The sequence below is a fragment of the Scyliorhinus canicula genome, chromosome 10, assembly GCF_902713615.1.
Source record: "Scyliorhinus canicula chromosome 10, sScyCan1.1, whole genome shotgun sequence".
Lineage (NCBI taxonomy): Eukaryota > Metazoa > Chordata > Chondrichthyes > Carcharhiniformes > Scyliorhinidae > Scyliorhinus > Scyliorhinus canicula.
The window spans coordinates 3,756,760-3,777,051 of record NC_052155.1 but is presented as its reverse complement, the minus strand read 5'-3'; the positions used below and the strand labels follow the sequence as shown (position 1 = coordinate 3,777,051).

The 20,292-nt window shown below is 56.8% G+C and overlaps 1 protein-coding gene across 1 annotated transcript in view; it reads right to left on the bottom strand.

The window, feature by feature from the left end:
* The window catches only part of LOC119972897 (acid-sensing ion channel 1C-like), a 47,217-nt gene that overhangs the window by 4,053 nt on the left and 22,872 nt on the right, over nucleotides 1-20,292 (bottom strand). The window contains exons 2-4 of the mRNA XM_038810442.1: nucleotides 17,076-17,226; nucleotides 15,738-15,865; nucleotides 10,594-10,744 (exon numbers count right to left, since the gene is read on the bottom strand). Of these exons, the coding sequence (XP_038666370.1) occupies nucleotides 10,594-10,744; nucleotides 15,738-15,865; nucleotides 17,076-17,226 (430 nt within the window). The remainder of the gene's footprint in view (nucleotides 1-10,593; nucleotides 10,745-15,737; nucleotides 15,866-17,075; nucleotides 17,227-20,292) is intronic.

Below are 20,292 nucleotides of genomic sequence, written 5' to 3'. Positions count from 1 at the left end.
CCCAGCGTCTCTCCGTCTGATTGGCCAGACTCCCGCCCCAGCGTCTGGCCGTCTGATTGGCCAGACTCCCGCCCCAGCGTCTCTCCATCTGATTGGCCAGACTCCCGCCCCAGCGTCTCTCCGTCTGATTGGCCAGACTCCCATCCCAGCGTCTGGCCGTCTGATTGGCCAGACTCCCGCCCCAGCGTCTCTCCGTCTGATTGGCCAGACTCCCGCCCCAGCGTCTCTCCGTCTGATTGGCCAGACTCCTGCCCCAGCGTCTCTCCGTCTGATTGGCCAGACTCCCATCCCAGCGTCTGGCCGTCTGATTGGCCAGACTCCCGCCCCAGCGTCTCTCCGTCTGATTGGCCAGACTCCCACCCCAGCGTCTGGCCGTCTGATTGGCCAGACTCCCATCCCAGCGTCTGGCCGTCTGATTGGCCAGACTCCCATCCCAGCGTCCCTCCGTCTGATTGGCCAGACTCCCATCCCAGCGTCTGGCCGTCTGATTGGCCAGACTCCCGCCCCAGCGTCTCTCCGTCTGATTGGCCAGACTCCCACCCCAGCGTCTCTCCGTCTGATTGGCCAGACTCCCACCCCAGCGTCTCTCCGTCTGATTGGCCAGACTCCCACCCCAGCGTCTCTCCGTCTGATTGGCCAGACTCCCGCCTCAGCGTCTCTCCGTCTGATTGGCCAGACTCCCATCCCCAGCGTCTCTCCGTCTGATTGGCCAGACTCCCGCCCCAGCGTCTGGCCGTCTGATTGGCCAGACTCTCATCCCAGCGTCTGGCCGTCTGATTGGCCAGACTCCCATCCCAGCGTCTGGCCGTCTGATTGGCCAGACTCCCGCCCCAGCGTCTCTCCGTCTGATTGGCCAGACTCCCATCCCAGCGTCTCTCCGTCTGATTGGCCAGACTCCCATCCCAGCGTCTCTCCGTCTGATTGGCCAGACTCCCGCCCCAGCGTCTCTCCGTCTGATTGGCCAGACTCCTGCCCAGCGTCTCTCCGTCTGATTGGCCAGACTCCCATCCCAGCGTCTGGCCGTCTGATTGGCCAGACTCCTGCCCCAGCGTCTCTCCGTCTGATTGGCCAGACTCCTGCCCCAGCGTCTCTCCGTCTGATTGGCCAGACTCCCACCCCAGCGTCTGGCCGTCTGATTGGCCAGACTCCCGCCCCAGCGTCTGGCCCTCTGATTGGCCAGACTCCCGCCCCAGCGTCTCTCCGTCTGATTGGCCAGACTCCCGCCCCAGCGTCTCTCCGTCTGATTGGCCAGACTCCCGCCCCAGCGTCTCTCCGTCTGATTGGCCAGACTCCCACCCCAGCGTCTGGCCGTCTGATTGGCCAGACTCCCACCCCAGCATCTCTCCGTCTGATTGGCCAGACTCCCACCCCAGCGTCTCTCCGTCTGATTGGCCAGACTCCTGCCCCAGCGTCTCTCCGTCTGATTGGCCAGACTCCCGCCCCAGCGTCTCTCCGTCTGATTGGCCAGACTCCCACCCCAGCGTCTCTCCGTCTGATTGGCCAGACTCCCACCCCAGCGTCTGATTGGCCAGACTCCCGCCCCAGCGTCTGATTGGCCAGACTCCCGCCCCAGCGTCTGATTGGCCAGACTCCCGCCCCAGCGTCTCGCCGTCTGATTGGCCAGACTCCCACCCCAGCGTCTCTCCGTCTGATTGGCCAGACTCCTGCCACAGCGTCTCTCCGTCTGATTGGCCAGACTCCTGCCACAGCGTCTCGCCACTAACAAGGGCCAGCTGCTTTTAAACTCTCCCTCAACACTCCAGTCAACGCTTGGCAGTCCGTAGATCTGCCCCTCGCATTGGCGATTCAGACCGAGCCAGGCTTCTCGATGCTGTGGATGAGAAACGGGACATCCTGTTCCCCCCGAGGGAGTGGGAGTGCCAGCAGCAGGGTCACCGATACCGCCTGGGGGGCAGTGCCAGTGGCGGTCAATCCGGGCACATGACCAGGAGGACCCACATCCAATGCCAGAGGAAAATCGACCATCTCCATCGAGCTGCAAGGGTTTGTCACCACCTCTCACAGAATCACAAAATCACAGATCACACAGTGCAGAAAAGGCCCTTCAGCCCATCGAGTTAGCACTGACACATGTAAGGCCCTGACCTGTCTAGCTAATCCCATTGGCCAACACTTGGCCCATAGCCCTGACCTTCCCACCTAATCCCATTGGCCAACACTTGGCCCATAGCCCTAACCTTCCCACCTAATCCCATTGGCCAACACTTGGCCCATAGCCCTGACCTTCCCACCTAATCCCATTGGCCAACACTTGGCCCATAGCCCTGACCTTCCCACCTAATCCCATTGGCCAACACTTGGCCCATAGCCCTAACCTTCCCACCTAATCCCATTGGCCAACACTTGGCCCATAGCCCTAACCTTCCCACCTAATCCCATTGGCCAACACTTGGCCCATAGCCCTGACCTTCCCACCTAATCCCATTGGCCAACACTTGGCCCATAGCCCTGACCTTCCCACCTAATCCCATTGGCCAACACTTGGCCCATAGCCTCGAATATTAAGACGTGCCAAGTGGCTCATCCAGGTACGTTTTGAAGGATGTGAGGCAACCCACCTCTACCACCCTCCCAGGCAGCGCGTTCCAGACCGTCACCCCCCCTCCCAGGCAGCGCATCCCAGACCCTCACCCACCCTCCCAGGCAGCGCATCCCAGATCCTCACCACCCTCCCAGGCAGCGCATCCCAGACCGTCACCACCCTCCCAGGCAGCGCGTTCCAGACCGTCACCACCCTCCCAGGCAGCGCATCCCAGACCCTCACCACCCTCCCAGGCAGCGTGTTCCAGACCCTCACCCCCCCTCCCAGGCAGCGTGTTCCAGACCGTCACCCCCCCTCCCAGGCAGCGTGTTCCAGACCCTCACCACCCTCCCAGGCAGCGCATCCCAGACCCTCACCACCCTCCCAGGCAGCGCATCCCAGACCCTCACCACCCTCCCAGGCAGCGCATCCCAGACCCTCACCACCCTCCCAGGCAGCGCATCCCAGACCCTCACCACCCTCCCAGGCAGCGCATCCCAGACCCTCACCACCCTCCCAGGCAGCGCGTTCCAGACCGTCACCACCCTCCCAGGCAGCGCATCCCAGACCCTCACCCCCCCCTCCCCGGCAGCGCATCCTAGACCCTCACCACCCTCCCAGGCAGCGCATCCCAGACCCTCACCCACCCTCCCAGGCAGCGTGTTCCAGACCCTCAACCCCCCTCCCAGGCAGCGCGTTCCTGACCCTCACCACCCCTCCCAGGCAGCGCATCCCAGACCCTCACCACCCTCCCAGGCAGCGCATCCCAGACCCTCACCACCCTCCCAGGCAGCGCGTTCCTGACCCTCACCACCCTCCCAGGCAGTGCATCCCAGACCCTCACCCCCCTCCCAGGCAGCGCATCCCAGACCGTCACCACCCTCCCAGGCAGCGCGTTCCTGACCCTCACCACCCTCCCAGGCAGCGCATCCCAGACCCTCACCACCCTCCCAGGCAGCGCATCCCAGACCCTCACCACCCTCCCAGGCAGCGCATCCCAGACCCTCACCCCCCTCCCAGGCAGCGCGTTCCAGACCGTCACCACCCTCCCAGGCAGCGCATCCCAGACCCTCACCACCCTCCCAGGCAGCACGTCCCAGACCGTCACCACCCTCCCAGGCAGCACGTCCCAGACCGTCACCACCCTCCCAGGCAGCGCGTCCCAGACCCTCACCCCCCTCCCAGGCAGCGTGTTCCAGACCCTCACCCCCCTCCCAGGCAGCGCGTTCCAGACCCTCACCACCCTCCCAGGCAGCGCATCCCAGACCCTCACCACCCTCCCAGGCAGTGCATCCCAGACCCTCACCACCCTCCCAGGCAGCGCATCCCAGACCCTCACCACCCTCCCAGGCAGTGCATCCCAGACCCTCACCACCCTCCCAGGCAGCGCATCCCAGACCCTCACCACCCTCCCAGGCAGCGCATCCCAGACCGTCACCCCCCCTCCCAGGCAGCGCATCCCAGACCCTCACCACCCTCCCAGGCAGCGCATCCCAGACCCCCACCACCCTCCCAGGCAGCGCATCCCAGACCCTCACCACCCTCCCAGGCAGCGCATCCCAGACCCTCACCACCCTCCCAGGCAGCGCGTTCCTGACCCTCACCACCCTCCCAGGCAGCGCATCCCAGACCCTCACCACCCTCCCAGGCAGCGCATCCCAGACCCTCACCACCCTCCCAGGCAGCGCATCCCAGACCCTCACCACCCTCCTAGGCAGCGCATCCCAGACCCTCACCACCCTCCCAGGCAGCGCGTTCCTGACCCTCACCACCCTCCCAGGCAGCACGTCCCAGACCATCACCCCCCTCCCAGGCAGCGCGTTCCAGACCGTCACCCCCCTCCCAGGCAGCGCATCCCAGACCCTCACCACCCTCCCAGGCAGCGCATCCCAGACCCTCACCACCCTCCCAGGCAGCACGTCCCAGACCATCACCCCCCTCCCAGGCAGCGCATTCCAGACCCTCACCCCCCTCCCAGGCAGCGCATCCCAGACCGTCACCACCCTCCCAGGCAGCGCATCCCAGACCCTCACCACCCTCCCAGGCAGCGCATCCCAGACCCTCACCACCCTCCCAGGCAGTGCATCCCAGACCCTCACCACCCTCCCAGGCAGCGCATCCCAGACCCTCACCCCCCTCCCAGGCAGCGCGTTCCAGACCGTCACCACCCTCCCAGGCAGTGTGTTCCAGACCATCACCACCCTCCCAGGCAGCGCATCCCAGACCCTCACCACCCTCCCAGGCAGTGCATCCCAGACCCTCACCCCCCTCCCAGGCAGCGCATCCCAGACCCTCACCCCCCTCCCAGGCAGCGCGTTCCAGACCGTCACCACCCTCCCAGGCAGCGCATCCCAGACCCTCACCACCCTCCCAGGCAGCGTGTTCCTGACCCTCACCCCCCCTCCCAGGCAGCGCATCCCAGACCCACACCCCCCTCCCAGGCAGCGTGTTCCAGACCCTCACCCCCCTCCCAGGCAGCGCGTTCCTGACCCTCACCACCCTCCCAGGCAGCGCATCCCAGACCCTCACCACCCTCCCAGGCAGCGCATCCCAGACCCTCACCACCCTCCCAGGCAGCGCATCCCAGACCCTCACCACCCTCCCAGGCAGCGCATCCCAGACCCTCACCACCCTCCCAGGCAGCGCATCCCAGACCCTCACCACCCTCCCAGGCAGCGCGTTCCAGACCCTCACCACCCTCCCAGGCAGCGCATCCCAGACCCTCACCACCCTCCCAGGCAGCGCATCCCAGACCCTCACCACCCTCCCAGGCAGCGCATCCCAGACCGTCACCACCCTCCCAGGCAGCGCATCCCAGACCCTCACCACCCTCCCAGGCAGCGCATCCCAGACCCTCACCACCCTCCCAGGCAGCGCATCCCAGACCCTCACCACCCTCCCAGGCAGCGCGTTCCTGACCCTCACCACCCTCCCAGGCAGCGCATCCCAGACCCTCACCCCCCTCCCAGGCAGCGCATCCCAGACCCTCACCACCCTCCCAGGCAGCGCGTTCCTGACCCTCACCACCCTCCCAGGCAGTGTGTTCCTGACCCTCACCCCCCTCCCAGGCAGCGCATCCCAGACCGTCACCACCCTCCCAGGCAGCGTGTTCCAGACCCTCACCCCCCCTCCCAGGCAGCGCATCCCAGTCCCTCACCCCCCCTCCCAGGCAGCGCATCCCAGACCCTCACCCCCCTCCCAGGCAGCGCATCCCTGACCCTCACCACCCTCCCAGGCAGCGCATCCCAGACCCTCACCACCCTCCCAGGCAGCGCATCCCAGACCCTCACCACCCTCCCAGGCAGCGCGTTCCAGACCGTCACCACCCTCCCAGGCAGCGCATCCCAGACCCTCACCACCCTCCCAGGCAGCGTGTTCCTGACCCTCACCCCCCCTCCCAGGCAGCGCATCCCAGACCCACACCCCCCCCCCCAGGCAGCGTGTTCCAGACCCTCACCACCCTCCCAGGCAGTGTGTTCCAGACCCTCACCACCCTCCCAGGCAGCGAGTTCCAGACCATCACCACCCTCCCAGGCAGCGCGTTCCTGACCCTCACCACCCTCCCAGGCAGCGCATCCCAGACCCTCACCACCCTCCCAGGCAGCGCGTTCCTGACCCTCACCACCCTCCCAGGCAGCGCATCCCAGACCCTCACCACCCTCCCAGGCAGCGCATCCCAGACCCTCACCACCCTCCCAGGCAACGCATCCCTGACCGTCACCACCCTCCCAGGCAGCGTGTTCCAGACCCTCACCTCCCTCCCAGGCAGCGTGTTCCTGACCCTCACCACCCTCCCAGGCAGCGCGTTCCTGACCCTCACCCCCCTCCCAGGCAGCGCATCCCTGACCGTCACCACCCTCCCAGGCAGCGCATCCCTGACCGTCACCACCCTCCCAGGCAGCGTGTTCCAGACCCTCACCACCCTCCCAGGCAGCGCATCCCAGACCCTCACCACCCTCCCAGGCAGCGCATCCCAGACCCTCACCACCCTCCCAGGCAGTGCGTTACAGACCCTCACCAGCCTCTGGGCAAAAATGCTTTTCCTCAAATGCCCCCTGAACCTCCTGCCCCTCACCTTCACCTTGTGCCCCCCTTGTAACTGACCCTTCAACTAAGGGGAACAGCTGCTCCCTATCCACCCTGTCCATGCCCCTCATAATCTTGTCCACCTCGATCAGGTCACCCCTCAGTCTTTGCTCCAGAGAAAACAACCCAAACCTATCCAACCTGTCTTCATAACTGAAATGTTCCATCCGAGGCAACATCCTGGTGAATCTCCTCTGCACCCCGTCCAGTGCAGTCACATCCTTCCTATAATGCAGCGACCAGAACTGCACACAGTACTCCAGCTGTGGCCTCATCAAAGTTCTATACAACTCCAGCATGACCTCCCTGCTTTTGTAATCTATGCCACGATTGATAAAGGCAAGTGTCCCATGTGCCTTTTTCACCACCCCATTAACCTACCCTTCTGCCTTCAGAGATCCATGGACAAACACGCCAAGGTCCCTTTGTTCCTCAGAACTCCCAGTGTCAGGCCATTCATTGAATACTTCCTTGTCACATTACTCCTTCCAAAGTGTATCGCCTCACACTTTTCAGGGTTAAATTCCATTTGCCACTTTTCTGCCCATTTGACCATCCTGCCTCTATCTTCCTGTAACCCAAGACACTCAATCTCACTGTTAACGACCCGGCCAATCTTTGTGTCATCTGGATACGTACTGATCCTACCCCCCACATAATCATCTATGTAATTTATATAAATAACAAACACTAGAGGACCCAGCACGGATCCCTGTGGTGTGCCACTGGACACTGGCTTCCAGTCACTAAAGCAGCCGTCTGTCATCACCCTCTGTCTCCTACAGTTAAGCTCATTTTGAATCCACCTTATCAAATCACCCTGTATCCCATGTGCATTTGCTTTCTTTATAAGTCTCCCATGTGGGACCTTGTCAAAGGCTTTGCTGAAACCCACGTAAACTACATCGACTGCACTCCCCTCATCTACACACCTGGTCACATGCTTAAAAATTCAATCAAATTTGTTAGGCATGACCTCTCTCTGACAAAGCCATGCTGACTATTCCTGATCAAACCTTGCCTCTCCAAGTGGAGATAGATTCTCTCCTTCAGAATTTTCTCCAATAGTTTCCCGACCACCGATGTGAGACTCACTGGTCTGTAGTTCCCTGGCTTATCTCCACAGCCTTTCTTAAATAGTGAGACCGCATCATCCCTCCTGGTATCAGTCCCACACGCCACACCTCAAAATCCTAAATCAACCCCACACAACCCCACCCTCCTCACCTTCGATCTTCATGCTTGTCCCCATCTTGTCCAGTTGCGGTGCCCATACATGCGGTGCCCATACATGCCACCTGACGTAGACCCCCTGATCCATCAAGCACGCGGCTCATAAAGCCCTCTCTGATCTGGATTTCACCATCGGGAGTGGGCACGTTCGCTAGGGCACCAATCTCGATGTTGGCCGTTCCTGTTATTTAACTGAGGTGCCCAGATCGGCACCAGGCGCAATGCAGTGGTTAAATCCCGCCCATTATCAGAGTTTGTGGTACACAGGTCAGGCAGGGACTAACCTCTGAGTGGATTAGGGTTGGAGGGAGGTAGTAGTAAGGACAATATCAGAGTAAACATTGGGTGGATCACAGAATTACAGAATTGTTACAACACTCCTCACAGCCTTCCCTTCTCCAAACAAAACAGTCCCAACCTCTCCGACCTATCCGTGTAACTGGAGTTCCTCATCCCGGTAACCATTCTGGTGAATCTTTCTGCAATCTCTCTCCAACATCTTCCCATCTTTCCCAAATTGCTGTGCCCTGAACTCGACCCAGTTCTGAGGCTGAAGTTTAGGTTACACAAATTTCAAATCATCGATGGTTGGATCACATACCACTGGATCACCGGATCACCACTCCGGAACCTTCCGTTTCTCATTTCAGCCCCCCCACCCAAAAACCTGGACATTCAAGTGACAGATAGTTGAAAAATGGTATCAAGCTGCACAGTTCCAATCAGAGGAGGGATCCTCCTTGCATTTGCTGGTGATAGGCTGACTCAGAATTTCCCACTGTTCTTGTACTCTCCCAATATTCATCCAGCCTTGGATACGGTATTCCTTATTAACCTGTGCTGCCACCATCAATGATCTGCTTCATTCACGCGCAGGTCCCTCTGGCCCCTGCACCCCCTTTAGAATGTGTTCTTCCTATCGCCATGTGACGATGAATGATCCCCGAGGCCTTTGACCCCTGAGACCCTTGACCCCCGAGACCCTTGACCCCCCGAGACCCTTGACTCCCGAGACCCGAGACCCCCGAGACCCTTGACCCCGAGACCCTGGACCCCCAGACCCTTAACCCCCGAGACCCTTGACCAGTGAGACCCTTGACCCCCAAGACCCTTGACCCCCGAGACCCTTGACCCCCCCCAGACCCTTGACCCCCCCCGAGACCCTTGACCCCTGAGACCCTTAACCCCCGAGACCCTTGACCCATGAAGACCCTGTTTCCAAAGATCTTAAATATAACAAGATATTAAGAAGGCTTATAGAATGTTGGCCTTTATTGTAAGAGGATTTGAATCCAGGAGTAGTGAGTTTGGCTTCAATTGTAAAGGAGCTTGGCTATTCTGCGCCTGGAGCACTGTGCGCACTTTCGAGCCCCTTACCTCCGAAAGAATATTATTGCCGTAGAGGGAGTGTAACGAAGGTTCACCAGACTTGTCCCGGGGATGGTGGGACTGTCTTATAAAGAGAGATTGGGCAAACTGGGCCTGTATTCTCCGGAGTTTCGAAGAATGATAGGTGATCTCATTGAAACCTACAAAATACTTCAAGGGAAAGACAGGGCGGATGTAGGTAAGATGTATAATAATTATTGTCACAAGTAGGCTTATATTAACACTGCAATGAAGTTACTGTGAAAAACCCCTAGTTACCGCACTCCAGCGCCTGCTCCGGTGTTTCCTATGGTCAGGGAGTCGAGAACCAGGGGCAGAATTTCAAAATAAGGGTGAGGTCACTGAGGACGGAGGAAGCTCCGTCATTGAGTAAGTTTAAAGCAGGGATTGATAGATTTCTAAATCCCAATGATGTTATGGGGATAATGGATGTAAAAGGCATTGAATTGTGTGATCAGCAATTGGACTGAATGGTGGAGCAGGTCGATGGGCTGAATGGCCCACTCCTGCTCCTGTGTTCCTATGAATCACCTCCCATTTTTCAAACTTCATCTTCCGCATATCTGTCCACTCCGCCAACTTATTTACACCCTTTTGAAATTCCGCACCATCCTCTTCCCAGTTTACAATCCTTTCCCAGTTCTGCATCAACCACACATTTTGACATTGTTCCCGGACACACACACACACGATCGAGATCATTAATATATCAGGAAAAGAAGAGTCCCAATCCCATCCCCACGGGAATACCACTACAAATACCTTCCTCCAGCTCAAAATATATCCAGTGACCATTGATGTCCATCAGCTTCCGAATATTCAGCCAGTTTGTATCCATTTCCTACGGACCCTTTTGGCTCAGATCGAGCCCAAGGTGAGGTGTAAAGCTGTCAGCTTGGATCCTGTGTGTCTGTCTTGTGGAGACGATGAATTGGCTACAATTTGAATTGGTGTTTGGAGCAAGCAATGAGATGGATTAAGGGTTAGTCCTGTCCACTACATTTGCTTTGTAACTTTAAGGATGGGATACAAAATGTAAAAAACACTTTTCTCACAAGTCTGGAACTGTATTGAATTCCTTTTGAAAGTCCATGTACACCACATTCACAGCATTACCCTCATCGACCCTCTCTGTTACCTCCTCAAAAATCTACAGCAAGTTAGCCGCACACAATTTCCCCTTTCGAAATCCATGTTGGCTTACTTTCATTGGCCCACATTTCACCATGTGACCATGAATGTTTTCCAAAAGTCTTGTTTCTAGCAGTTTCGATACATGAATAAGACGGCCACTATGAAGCCACTCTGGGTGGTCCGCTGCTATCCCTCTCTCTGGATCTTACCTGGCATGTGCACCATTCGACAGTTGCAATTCTCCACGAGGTATCGAGTCTCGCAGTCGATCCTGCACGCTGTGATACTGTACGTGCTGAAGAAGCCAGAGTTAATGTTCGACATCCTGCAGTCGCCCCAGGGTGGGGGAAGGTACAGGATCTGGAGGGGGAGACAGAGAGACAGATTCCTCACCCAAACATCTGCTCCACCTGGTTTTCCTTATCTCTCAGTTACTGGGGATGTTTAGAAATTGACTGTTCCTTTTTAAACCATCAATTTCCTCAAATATTAAACATTATCTTTGCTCATCCCAAATGGTTATGCTTCATTTTGCAGAACTTATTAAACTTCCACCTTTTGTTGCAATTGTTTCTCCTGACGAGATCCCTCTAAAAGCCCTTGACCCCCGAGGCCCTTGACCCCCGAGGCCCTTGACCCCCGAGGCCCTTGACCCCCGAGGCCCTTGACCCCCGAGGCCCTTGATCCCCCGAGGCCCTTGACCCCCGAGGCCCTTGACCCCCGAGGCCCTTGACCCCCGAGGCCCTTAATCCCTGAGGCCCTTGACCCCCGAGGCCCTTGACCCCCGAGGCCCTTGCCCCCCGAGGCCCTTGACCCCCGAGGCCCTTGACCCCCGAGGCCTTTGATCCCTGAGGCCCTTGACCCCTGAGGCCCTTGACCCCCGAGGCCCTTGACCCCCGAGGCCCTTGACCCCCGAGGCCCTTGACCCCCGAGGCCCTTGATCCCCAAGGCCCTTGACCCCCGAGGCCCTTGAACCCCGAGGCCCTTGACCCCCGAGGCCCTTAATCCCTGAGGCCCTTGACCCCCGAGGCCCTTGACCCCCGAGGCCCTTGACCCCCGAGGCCCTTGACCCCGAGGCCCTTGACCCCCGAGGCCCTTGACCCCCGAGGCCTTTGATCCCTGAGGCCCTTGACCCCTGAGGCCCTTGACCCCCGAGGCCCTTGACCCCCGAGGCCCTTAATCCCTGAGGCCCTTGACCCCCGAGGCCCTTGACCCCCGAGGCCCTTGACCCCCGAGGCCCTTGACCCCGAGGCCCTTGACCCCTGAGGCCCTTGATCCCCGAGGCCCTTGACCCCCAAGGCCCTTGACCCCGAGGCCCTTGACCTCTGAGGCCCTTGATCCCCGAGGCCCTTGACCCCCGAGGCCCTTGACCCCTGAGGCCCTTGACCCCTGAGGCCCTTGAACACTGAAGTCCTGGAACCCCGAGGCCCTTGACCCCCAAGGCCCTTGACCACCGAGGCCCTAGATCCCCGAGACCCTTGACCCCCCCCCAAGGCCCTTGACCCACCGAGACGCTTGAGCCCCGAGACTCTTGACCCCCCCCCCAAGGCCCTTGACCCACCGAGACCCTTGAGCCCCGAGACCCTTGAACTCCCCCGTGGCCCTTGATCCCGAGACCCTTGATCCCCGAGGCCCTTGACCCCCCCCAAGGCCCTTGACCCACCGAGACCCTTGACCCACCGAGACCCTTGACCCACCGAGACCCTTGATCCCCGTGGCCCTTGACCCCCCCAAGGCCCTTGACCCACCGAGACCCTTGACCCACCGAGACCCTTGACCCACCGAGACCCTTGATCCCCGTGGCCCTTGACCCCCCCCCCAAGGCCCTTGACCCACCGAGACCCTTGACCCACCGAGACCCTTGATCCCCGTGGCCCTTGATCCCCGAGACCCTTGATCCCAAGACCCTTGATCCCCGTGGCCCTTGACCCTTGAAGTCCTTGACCCCCGAGACCCTTGACCCCTGAAGATCCTGCTCCCAAAGATCTTGGCCTTTGACAATATTAATCCTGAAGACATTGACCCCTCACCTTCAAAGACTTGACCCCTGAAGGTCCTGGTTTTGGCGTTTGATATCCAACAATTCACTGGGTTTTCTCTCCTTGTGCCTCCGTTACTCAGTAAAAGGATATTGGATAACAGAGCCGAGACAGCAAAGGAGGCCATTCAGATTACCCCCTCCGTGCTGGTCTTAATGCTCCACTCAAACTGCCTCTCACCTTTCCTCACCTAATTCTAACTCAACATTATTGAAAAGAGACATATGTGGCTGAAGCTTTTCATTTTGCACTCACCAGGAAAAATGCAAAAATATCAAATTTCAAAAGATTACAATTTATACTACAGAAGATCATGATGATCGTTTGCCAAGTTAACTCTGATTGGCCAAGACTTTGCACACCCTCCAGTGCCAGTACGTCCTTTCTCAGGTAAGGAGACCAAAACTGAACACAATACTCCAGGTGTGGCCTCACTAACACCTTATACAATTGCAACATAACCTCCCTAGTCTTAAACTCCATCCCTCTAGCAATGAAGGACAAAATTCCATTTGCCTTCTTAATCACCTGTTGCACCTGTAGACCAACTTTCTGTGACTCATGCACTAGCACACCCAGGTCCCTCTGCACAGCAGCATGTTTTAATATTTTATCATTTAAATAATAATCCCGTTTGCTTTTATTCCTACCAAAATGGATAACCTCACATTTGTCAACATTGTATTCCATCTGCCAGACCCGAGCCCATTCACTTAACCTATCCAAATCCCTCTGCAGACTTCCAGTATCCTCTGCACTTTTCGCTTTACCACTCATCTTAGTGTCATCTGCAAACTTGGACACATTGCCATTGGTCCCCAACTCCAAATCATCTATGTAAATTGTGAACAATTGTGGGCCCAACACGGATCCCTGAGGGACACCACTAGCTACTGATTGCCAACCAGAGAAACACCCATTAATCCCAACTCTTTGCTTTCTATTAATTAACCAATCCTCTATCCATGCTACTACTTTACCCTTAATGCCATGCATCTTTACCTTATGCAGCAACCTTTTGTGTGGCACCTTGTCAAAGGCTCTCTGGAAATCCAGAGGCAGCAGTGCTAACCACTGTGTTGCCTCGTGATGTGGGCTTGACCAGAGAGAAACTCCCCAGGGCCCAAAAATGTGACTGTGTGGTTAGCGAGCAGCGGGGAACTCCCAGCAAAACCCGCCACAAATTACACTTCAAACCTTTTCCATTCGGTCGTGCCCAATGGGCGAAGAACCTGGCGTTCCCATCCCCACCCTGCCCACTGCCACCCCAGAATGCCCACTGCCACCTGGAGTTCACATCCCCACACTGCCCACTGCCAGCCCGCACTGCCCACTGCCACCTGGCATTCCCTTCCCCACACTGCCCATTGCCACCTGGCATTCCCTTCCCCACCCTGCCCACTGCCACCCCAGACTGCCCACTGCCACCTGGCATTCCCTTCCCCACACTGCCCACTGCCACCCCACCCTGCCCACTGCCACCTGGCATTCACTTCCCCACACTGCCCACTGCCACCTGGCATTCCCTTCCCCACACTGCCCACTGCCACCTGGCATTCACTTCCCCACACTGCCCACTGCCACCTGGCATTCCCTTCCCCAGACTGCCCACTGCCACCTGGCATTCCCATCCCCACCCTGCCCACTGCCACCTGGCATTCCCTTCCCCACACTGCCCACTGCCACCTGGCATTCCCATCCCCACCCTGCCCACTGCCACCTGGCATTCCCATCCCCACCCTGCCCACTGCCACCTGGCATTCCCTTCCCCACACTGCCCACTGCCACCTGGCATTCCCTTCCCCACACTGCCCACTGCCACCTGGCATTCCCTTCCCCACACTGCCCACTGTCACCTGGCATTCCCTTCCCCACACTGCCCACTGCCACCTGGCATTCCCTTCCCCACCCTGCCCACTGCCACCTGGCATTCCCTTCCCCACACTGCCCACTGCCACCTGGCATTCCCTTCCCCACCCTGCCCACTGCCACCTGGCATTCCCTTCCCCACCCTGCCCACTGCCACCTGGCATTCCCTTCCCCACACTGCCCACTGCCACCCCACCCTACCCACTGCCACCTGGCATTCCCTTCCCCACCCTGCCCACTGCCACCTGGCATTCCCTTCCCCACACTGCCCACTGCCACCTGGCATTCCCTTCCCCACACTGCCCACTGCCACCTGGCATTCCCATCCCCACACTGCCCACTGCCACCTGGCATTCCCTTCCCCACCCTGCCCACTGCCACCTGGCATTCCCTTCCCCACACTGCCCACTGCCACCTGGCATTCCCGTCCCCACCCTGCCCACTGCCACCTGGCATTCCCATCCCCACACTGCCCACTGCCACCTGGCATTCCCATCCCCACACTGCCCACTGCCACCTGGCATTCCCATCCCCACACTGCCCACTGCCACCTGGCATTCCCATCCCCACACTGCCCACTGCCACCTGGCATTCCCATCCCCACACTGCCCACTGCCACCTGGAGGTTCCCTCCAAGTCAGTCACCACCCTGACTGGGAAATATATCGGCCGTTCCTTCACCGTTGCTGGGCAACTTCATGGAACTCCCTCTCTAACAGCACGGTGGTTGTACCTACACACGGACTGCAGTGGTTCAAGAAGGCAGCTCACCACCACCAGCTTCGCAAGGGCAATTAGGGCTGGGCAATAAATGTTCGCCCTAACCAGCAACGGCCACATCCCAGAAATGTAAAAGAATATTCAGGAGATTGATGGCTAATCAAATAAAGCCGGAAATGTGAGCGATAACTCGACATGAAAGGTTTCAGGGGAAAACCAACTCAACCTCAAATCAGGTGACTGACCCCCTTCCCTAAATTAACCCCAAATAAACAGCCAGTGAGTCCAGAACCCGGGTAATAACCATTCAGGCCATTCAGGGGAGATACCTCTCTCAGAGGGGGCATGGCAATCTGGAATTCATCCCCGGGAGGAGCTATCGAGGCTCTGGGGCGGGGGAGGAGAGGGGAGGCGTCAATTTGAAATTTTAAAGCTGAGATTGACAGATTTTTGGGGGTAGATGGAGTTCGGATATAGATCAGCTGCTCTGTAATTGAAGGTGGACCAGATTGGAGGGGCTGAATGGACTCCTCCTGTTCCTACATTGAGAGCAGAGTTAACCCTGCGGCCAATCTGAATGGAGGTGGGATGTTTCTGGCGGGGGGGGGTGCTTCCTTGCCGTTAAGCTGCTGGGAGTGTCGGGCCCAGCTGGGAAAGAGGAGGCTCATGGTGACCTAGTCCCTCCTTCACTCTGCCATGTGGGCAAACCACAGTTGGTACCTTACCCGCTGCTCTTGTGTGGAAACAAACGTCTGAAAACCTGGCGCAACTCCAAACCCCAACTCGTGAATATAAGGCGGCTCATCCTGTGTGTGGATCTGAATCTTCAATCCAGCCTCAAAGGAAGTCTCTTCTGTGAGAGGGATTGTCAAATTGAGAGAGAGAGAGAGAGAGAGAATACATCAATCAATAATAATAACAGCACTGAAACCCTCACCCACGCCTTTGTTACCTCCACACTCTAGCGTTTCAATCGCCCCCTGGCTGCCCTCCCACCTTTGACCCTCTCTGAACCTCAGCTCAGCCAGAGTTCAGCTTTGTATTTGAACTCAGGTTGCCCGTTCTCTCCCTCCCCCTGTGCTCATACTGGCCCGTACTGCCTCCCAGTCAAACAACATCTTTATTTTAAAATTCTCCTCCTCCTTTTCAAATCCCTCCATGGCCTCATCGCCTCCCCCCTCCCTCCCTCCCTCCTCCAATCCCTCAAGCCTCCGAGATCTCTGCACTCCTCCAATTCTGGCCTCTCACCTCTCCCCAATTTTAAACTCTTCACCATTGGTGATCCTGTCTCTGATGCCTGAAGCCCCAGGTTCCAGAAACCCCTCCCGAAACCCCTCCACCTCCCCACTTTGCCCTCCTCCCTAAAACCTGGTATCTCCCTGGGAGGCTCCGTCATGTCTGCTGACTCCCTGTGTGTTGACTGGAGATGTTAAAGGTGGTATTTGAATGCAAGTTATTGTTGTTATTGTTATTGAAATGGTGAAAGACGCCCCACAGGAATGGTTATCAAATGAAAGTTAAAAGTCAGCCACACCAGGAGATGTTCCAACAGATAATTAACGCTCAACCCCCTTCCTTCCCTGTCCCAAAACCTCGTCCCTCAGCATTCTCCAGGAACCTCCATAAATCCCAATCATTCCCATTAGCTTCCCTGCTGATCCACTCGGATTGGCTGCCAGATGGGAAACGGATAAAATGATCCTGGGCCCCTGTTCTGTTCAGCGGGACCCCAATGTTCCAGGTATTCTGGGCAAACCCCCTCCTCTTCCTCCATCCCACACACTCCCTCTCTTCCTCATCTCCACCATCACCCTGCTTCCTCGTCCCACATTACCCCCCCCCTCCCTACGCTCTCCCCATATTCCACCCTCCACCGCCCCACCCTCCACCCCCCCCCCCACATTCCTCTCTCACCCTCCTGCCAACCCCCACACTTGCTCCCATTTCCCTCAACTCCCCTCTCTCCTTCCTCCCATGTCGCCCCATCTGCTTTACCGCCTCCTCACCCCCCCCCCCCCCCCCTCACCCCCGTTCCCTGCTGTTCTTGTCTCTCTGCCTCTCACCTGTCTTGTCCCACACAGGCAGGTACTCATCCTGTTGAATATCCAGCATCACCTCCAGCCCGTTCCCTGTGCCGCCTTTCATGGTGGTCAGTAGAGGTTTCCCGTCTTTTCCGGAGTTGAAGGTGTAGCATTTTCCATAACGAGTGAAAGTCTGGACAGGGAGCAATGAGCAAGAACGATGGGTACAGAGCAGCAGAAACATGGAGACAATTGGCTCAAATTTATCTGACTATTATACGACAGGGACAAAGTGTGCTGATTGGTTCGTTACTCTGATTGGCTGAGGCGATGCCACGGTGGAAGCGACAGGGAACTATAGGCTGCCCAAGTTCATGGGTAATTCAAATAAGGCACAAGTCTTGAACATATCCCTTTTGTTTGCAGAGAATGGGTCCCTGTCTCATAGAATTCCCACGGTGCAGAAGCTGTGTCTGCACCGACCCTCCAAAAGCGCACCCTACTTAGGCTCACAACCCCCCCCCCCCCCGGCCCCCACACCCCCCCCACCCCCCTCCACCCCGCCCCATCCCCACAACCTTGTAACCCCACCTAACCCACACATCTTTGGACTGTGGGAGGAAACCGGAGAACCCGGAGGAAACCCACCCACACACGGGGAGAACTTGCAGACTCCACACAGACAGGGACCCGAGGCTGGAATTGAACCCATGGCCCTGGCACTGTGAGGCAACAGTGCTAACCACTGTGCCACCATGCCACGCCTAGGAAGGTATGTTGCATCTCGCGGATGTCAGTGAGCCACATTATGAGATTGGCTGATTATCTTAAGCTGGTTATTAGTAAGACCGTAAGTCCATAAGACATAGGAGCAGAATTAGGCCACTCGGCCCATCGAGTCTGCTCTGCCATTCAATCATGGCTGATGTTTCTCATCCCCATTCTCCTGCCTTCTCCCCATAACCCCTGATCCCCTTATTGATCAAAAACCTATCTATCAGTGAATTGGCCTCCACAGCCTTCTGCGGCAAAGAGTTCCACAGATTCACCACCCTCTGGCTGAAGAAATTCTTCCTCATCTCTGTTTTAAAGGATCGTTCCTTTAGTCCAGGGGTGAGCAAACTACGGCCTGCGGGCCGCATGCGGCCCACCAAAGGTCTTTATGCGGCCCACCAAGATCAAGTCATAAAAAAAAAAGAAATTTTTTTTAAAGAATTTTTTTTTTAATTATTTTTTTTTAATAAGGTTAATTGGGGGGGCTGTTGGGTTACTGGTATAGGGTGGATACGTTGACTTGTGTAGGGTGATCATTGCTCGGCACAACATCGAGGGCCGAAGGGCCTGTTCTGTGCTGTTCTGTGCTGTATTATGGGAGAACTGTACTCAGTTCCCCATAATAAAGAGAAAGCCTCCCCACCCACACCCTTTAAACAGTCTGCCAATATGACAAGTTCAAAGATCTGTGAGATGAAGGTAAAAGTATTCCCTGTAATATGGTTGAAACCTTTGATGTGATTTTCTTGCAGTCAATTTCATTGCCCATTAAAGTATCAAAGAACATAGAACTATGTTCTATGTTCTATATGAGGCGCCCAGAATCATAACCGGGTGAAGCGCCATTTTTGAAAAGTAGAGAGAAAGAGGGCTAAAGGCAGGATGCCGCCGGGGGAAGTGCTGAGGTATATGCCGCATGCTAATTGGTTACAACCGGGACTATTAATTAATATACTATGCGGCCCTTTAAAATTGTGAATTTCTGAATGTGGCCCTTGCACGGAAAAGTTTGCCCACCCCTGCTTTAGTCTGAGATTGTGTCCTCTGCTTCTAGTTTTTCCTACAAGTGGAAACATCCCCTCCACGTCCACTCTATCCAGGCCTCGCAGTATCCTGTAAATTTCAATAAGATCCCCCCTCATCCTTCTAAACTCCAACGAATACAGACCCAGAGTCCTCAACCGTTCCTCATACAACAAGTTCTTCATTCCAGGGATCATTCTTGTGAACCTCCTCTGGACCCTTTCCAAGGCCCCAGCACATCCTTCCTTAGATACGGGGCCCAAAACTGCTCACAATACTCCAAATGGGGTCTGACCAGAGCCTTGTACAGCCTTAGAAATACGTCCCTGGTCTTGTATTCACGCCCTCTTGACATGAATTCTAACATTGCATTAATAGTGTAGCTATTAACGCACTCAGTATTGTTCAGAAAGTGCGCCCTATCATGGAATCACATTTTACAGTCGATGTTCTGCTGAAAACAGACCTGCTTCTTTTAATTTGATATGGAGATAACGGCGTTGGACGGGGGTGAGCACAGTAAGAAGTCTTACACCACCAGGTTAAAGTCCAACAGGTTTGTTTGGAATCATGAGCCACTCACCTGAGGAAGGAGCTGCGCTCCTAAAGCTAGTGATTCCATATGAAGCTGTTGGGTTTTTAATTTGAACAAAGCTGGGCAGTTAACTGTTCCATGCTGCATTCTCCACGGCAATGCCTCCACCAATCAGATTCCACCAGGCAGTGCTCTCTTCTCATGCAGGGAAAATCGTTGTTGCCCCGTCACGGTTGGAAAACCGTTGCGAGCTTTCCTGGTGAGTGGTCGATGAAAAGCTTCAGCAGCTTTCCTCTTTTTTTCAGCAATACTCAAATTCTGTACAATCAAGCCACTATTACTGGACGTTGAGTTTTGCAAGCGGCAGGGAGGGACTGGTTGAGTCCGATCTGTATTCTGCTGATCACAAACCACCAAAGGAACAAGGTGTTTGATGTGATCAGCCAATTGCTGGGGTGTACAGCTCACATACCCAGCACCGAAACTCCAACATATCGATATTCAATTGTGTGATGGGCAGCATTGGCGGAATCTACCAGGTGTGTCGCCATTGCAGAGTAACAGCATGAGGTGGCTATCGTAACCTGTTTCAATGTTTTCAGATGCTTTGCCCCTTCTGGGGTAATCTGAGGTGGACTGGGCACTTTTCAGGTCCGAGAGTGGCAACCTTTGGCCCGTGTGCGATGCAGCGAGCAAGGATCTGATTACAGCTCAATGGGCTGTGCCCTGTGCTTCCCCAGTGAAATGGAGCAGTCAACAATGGGCTCCCTTTGCCCGATCACTGGTCAGTGTATTGGGATTCCTGCAGTTCCAGGAGTTATAAGATTGATCATAGTGGCAATCCCGTAAATAGGGCCCGAGCCATTTTCTCACTCTGAAGCTGGGTGCTGAACGAGAGCATCAAGGCCATTCTGCAGGATAATGACA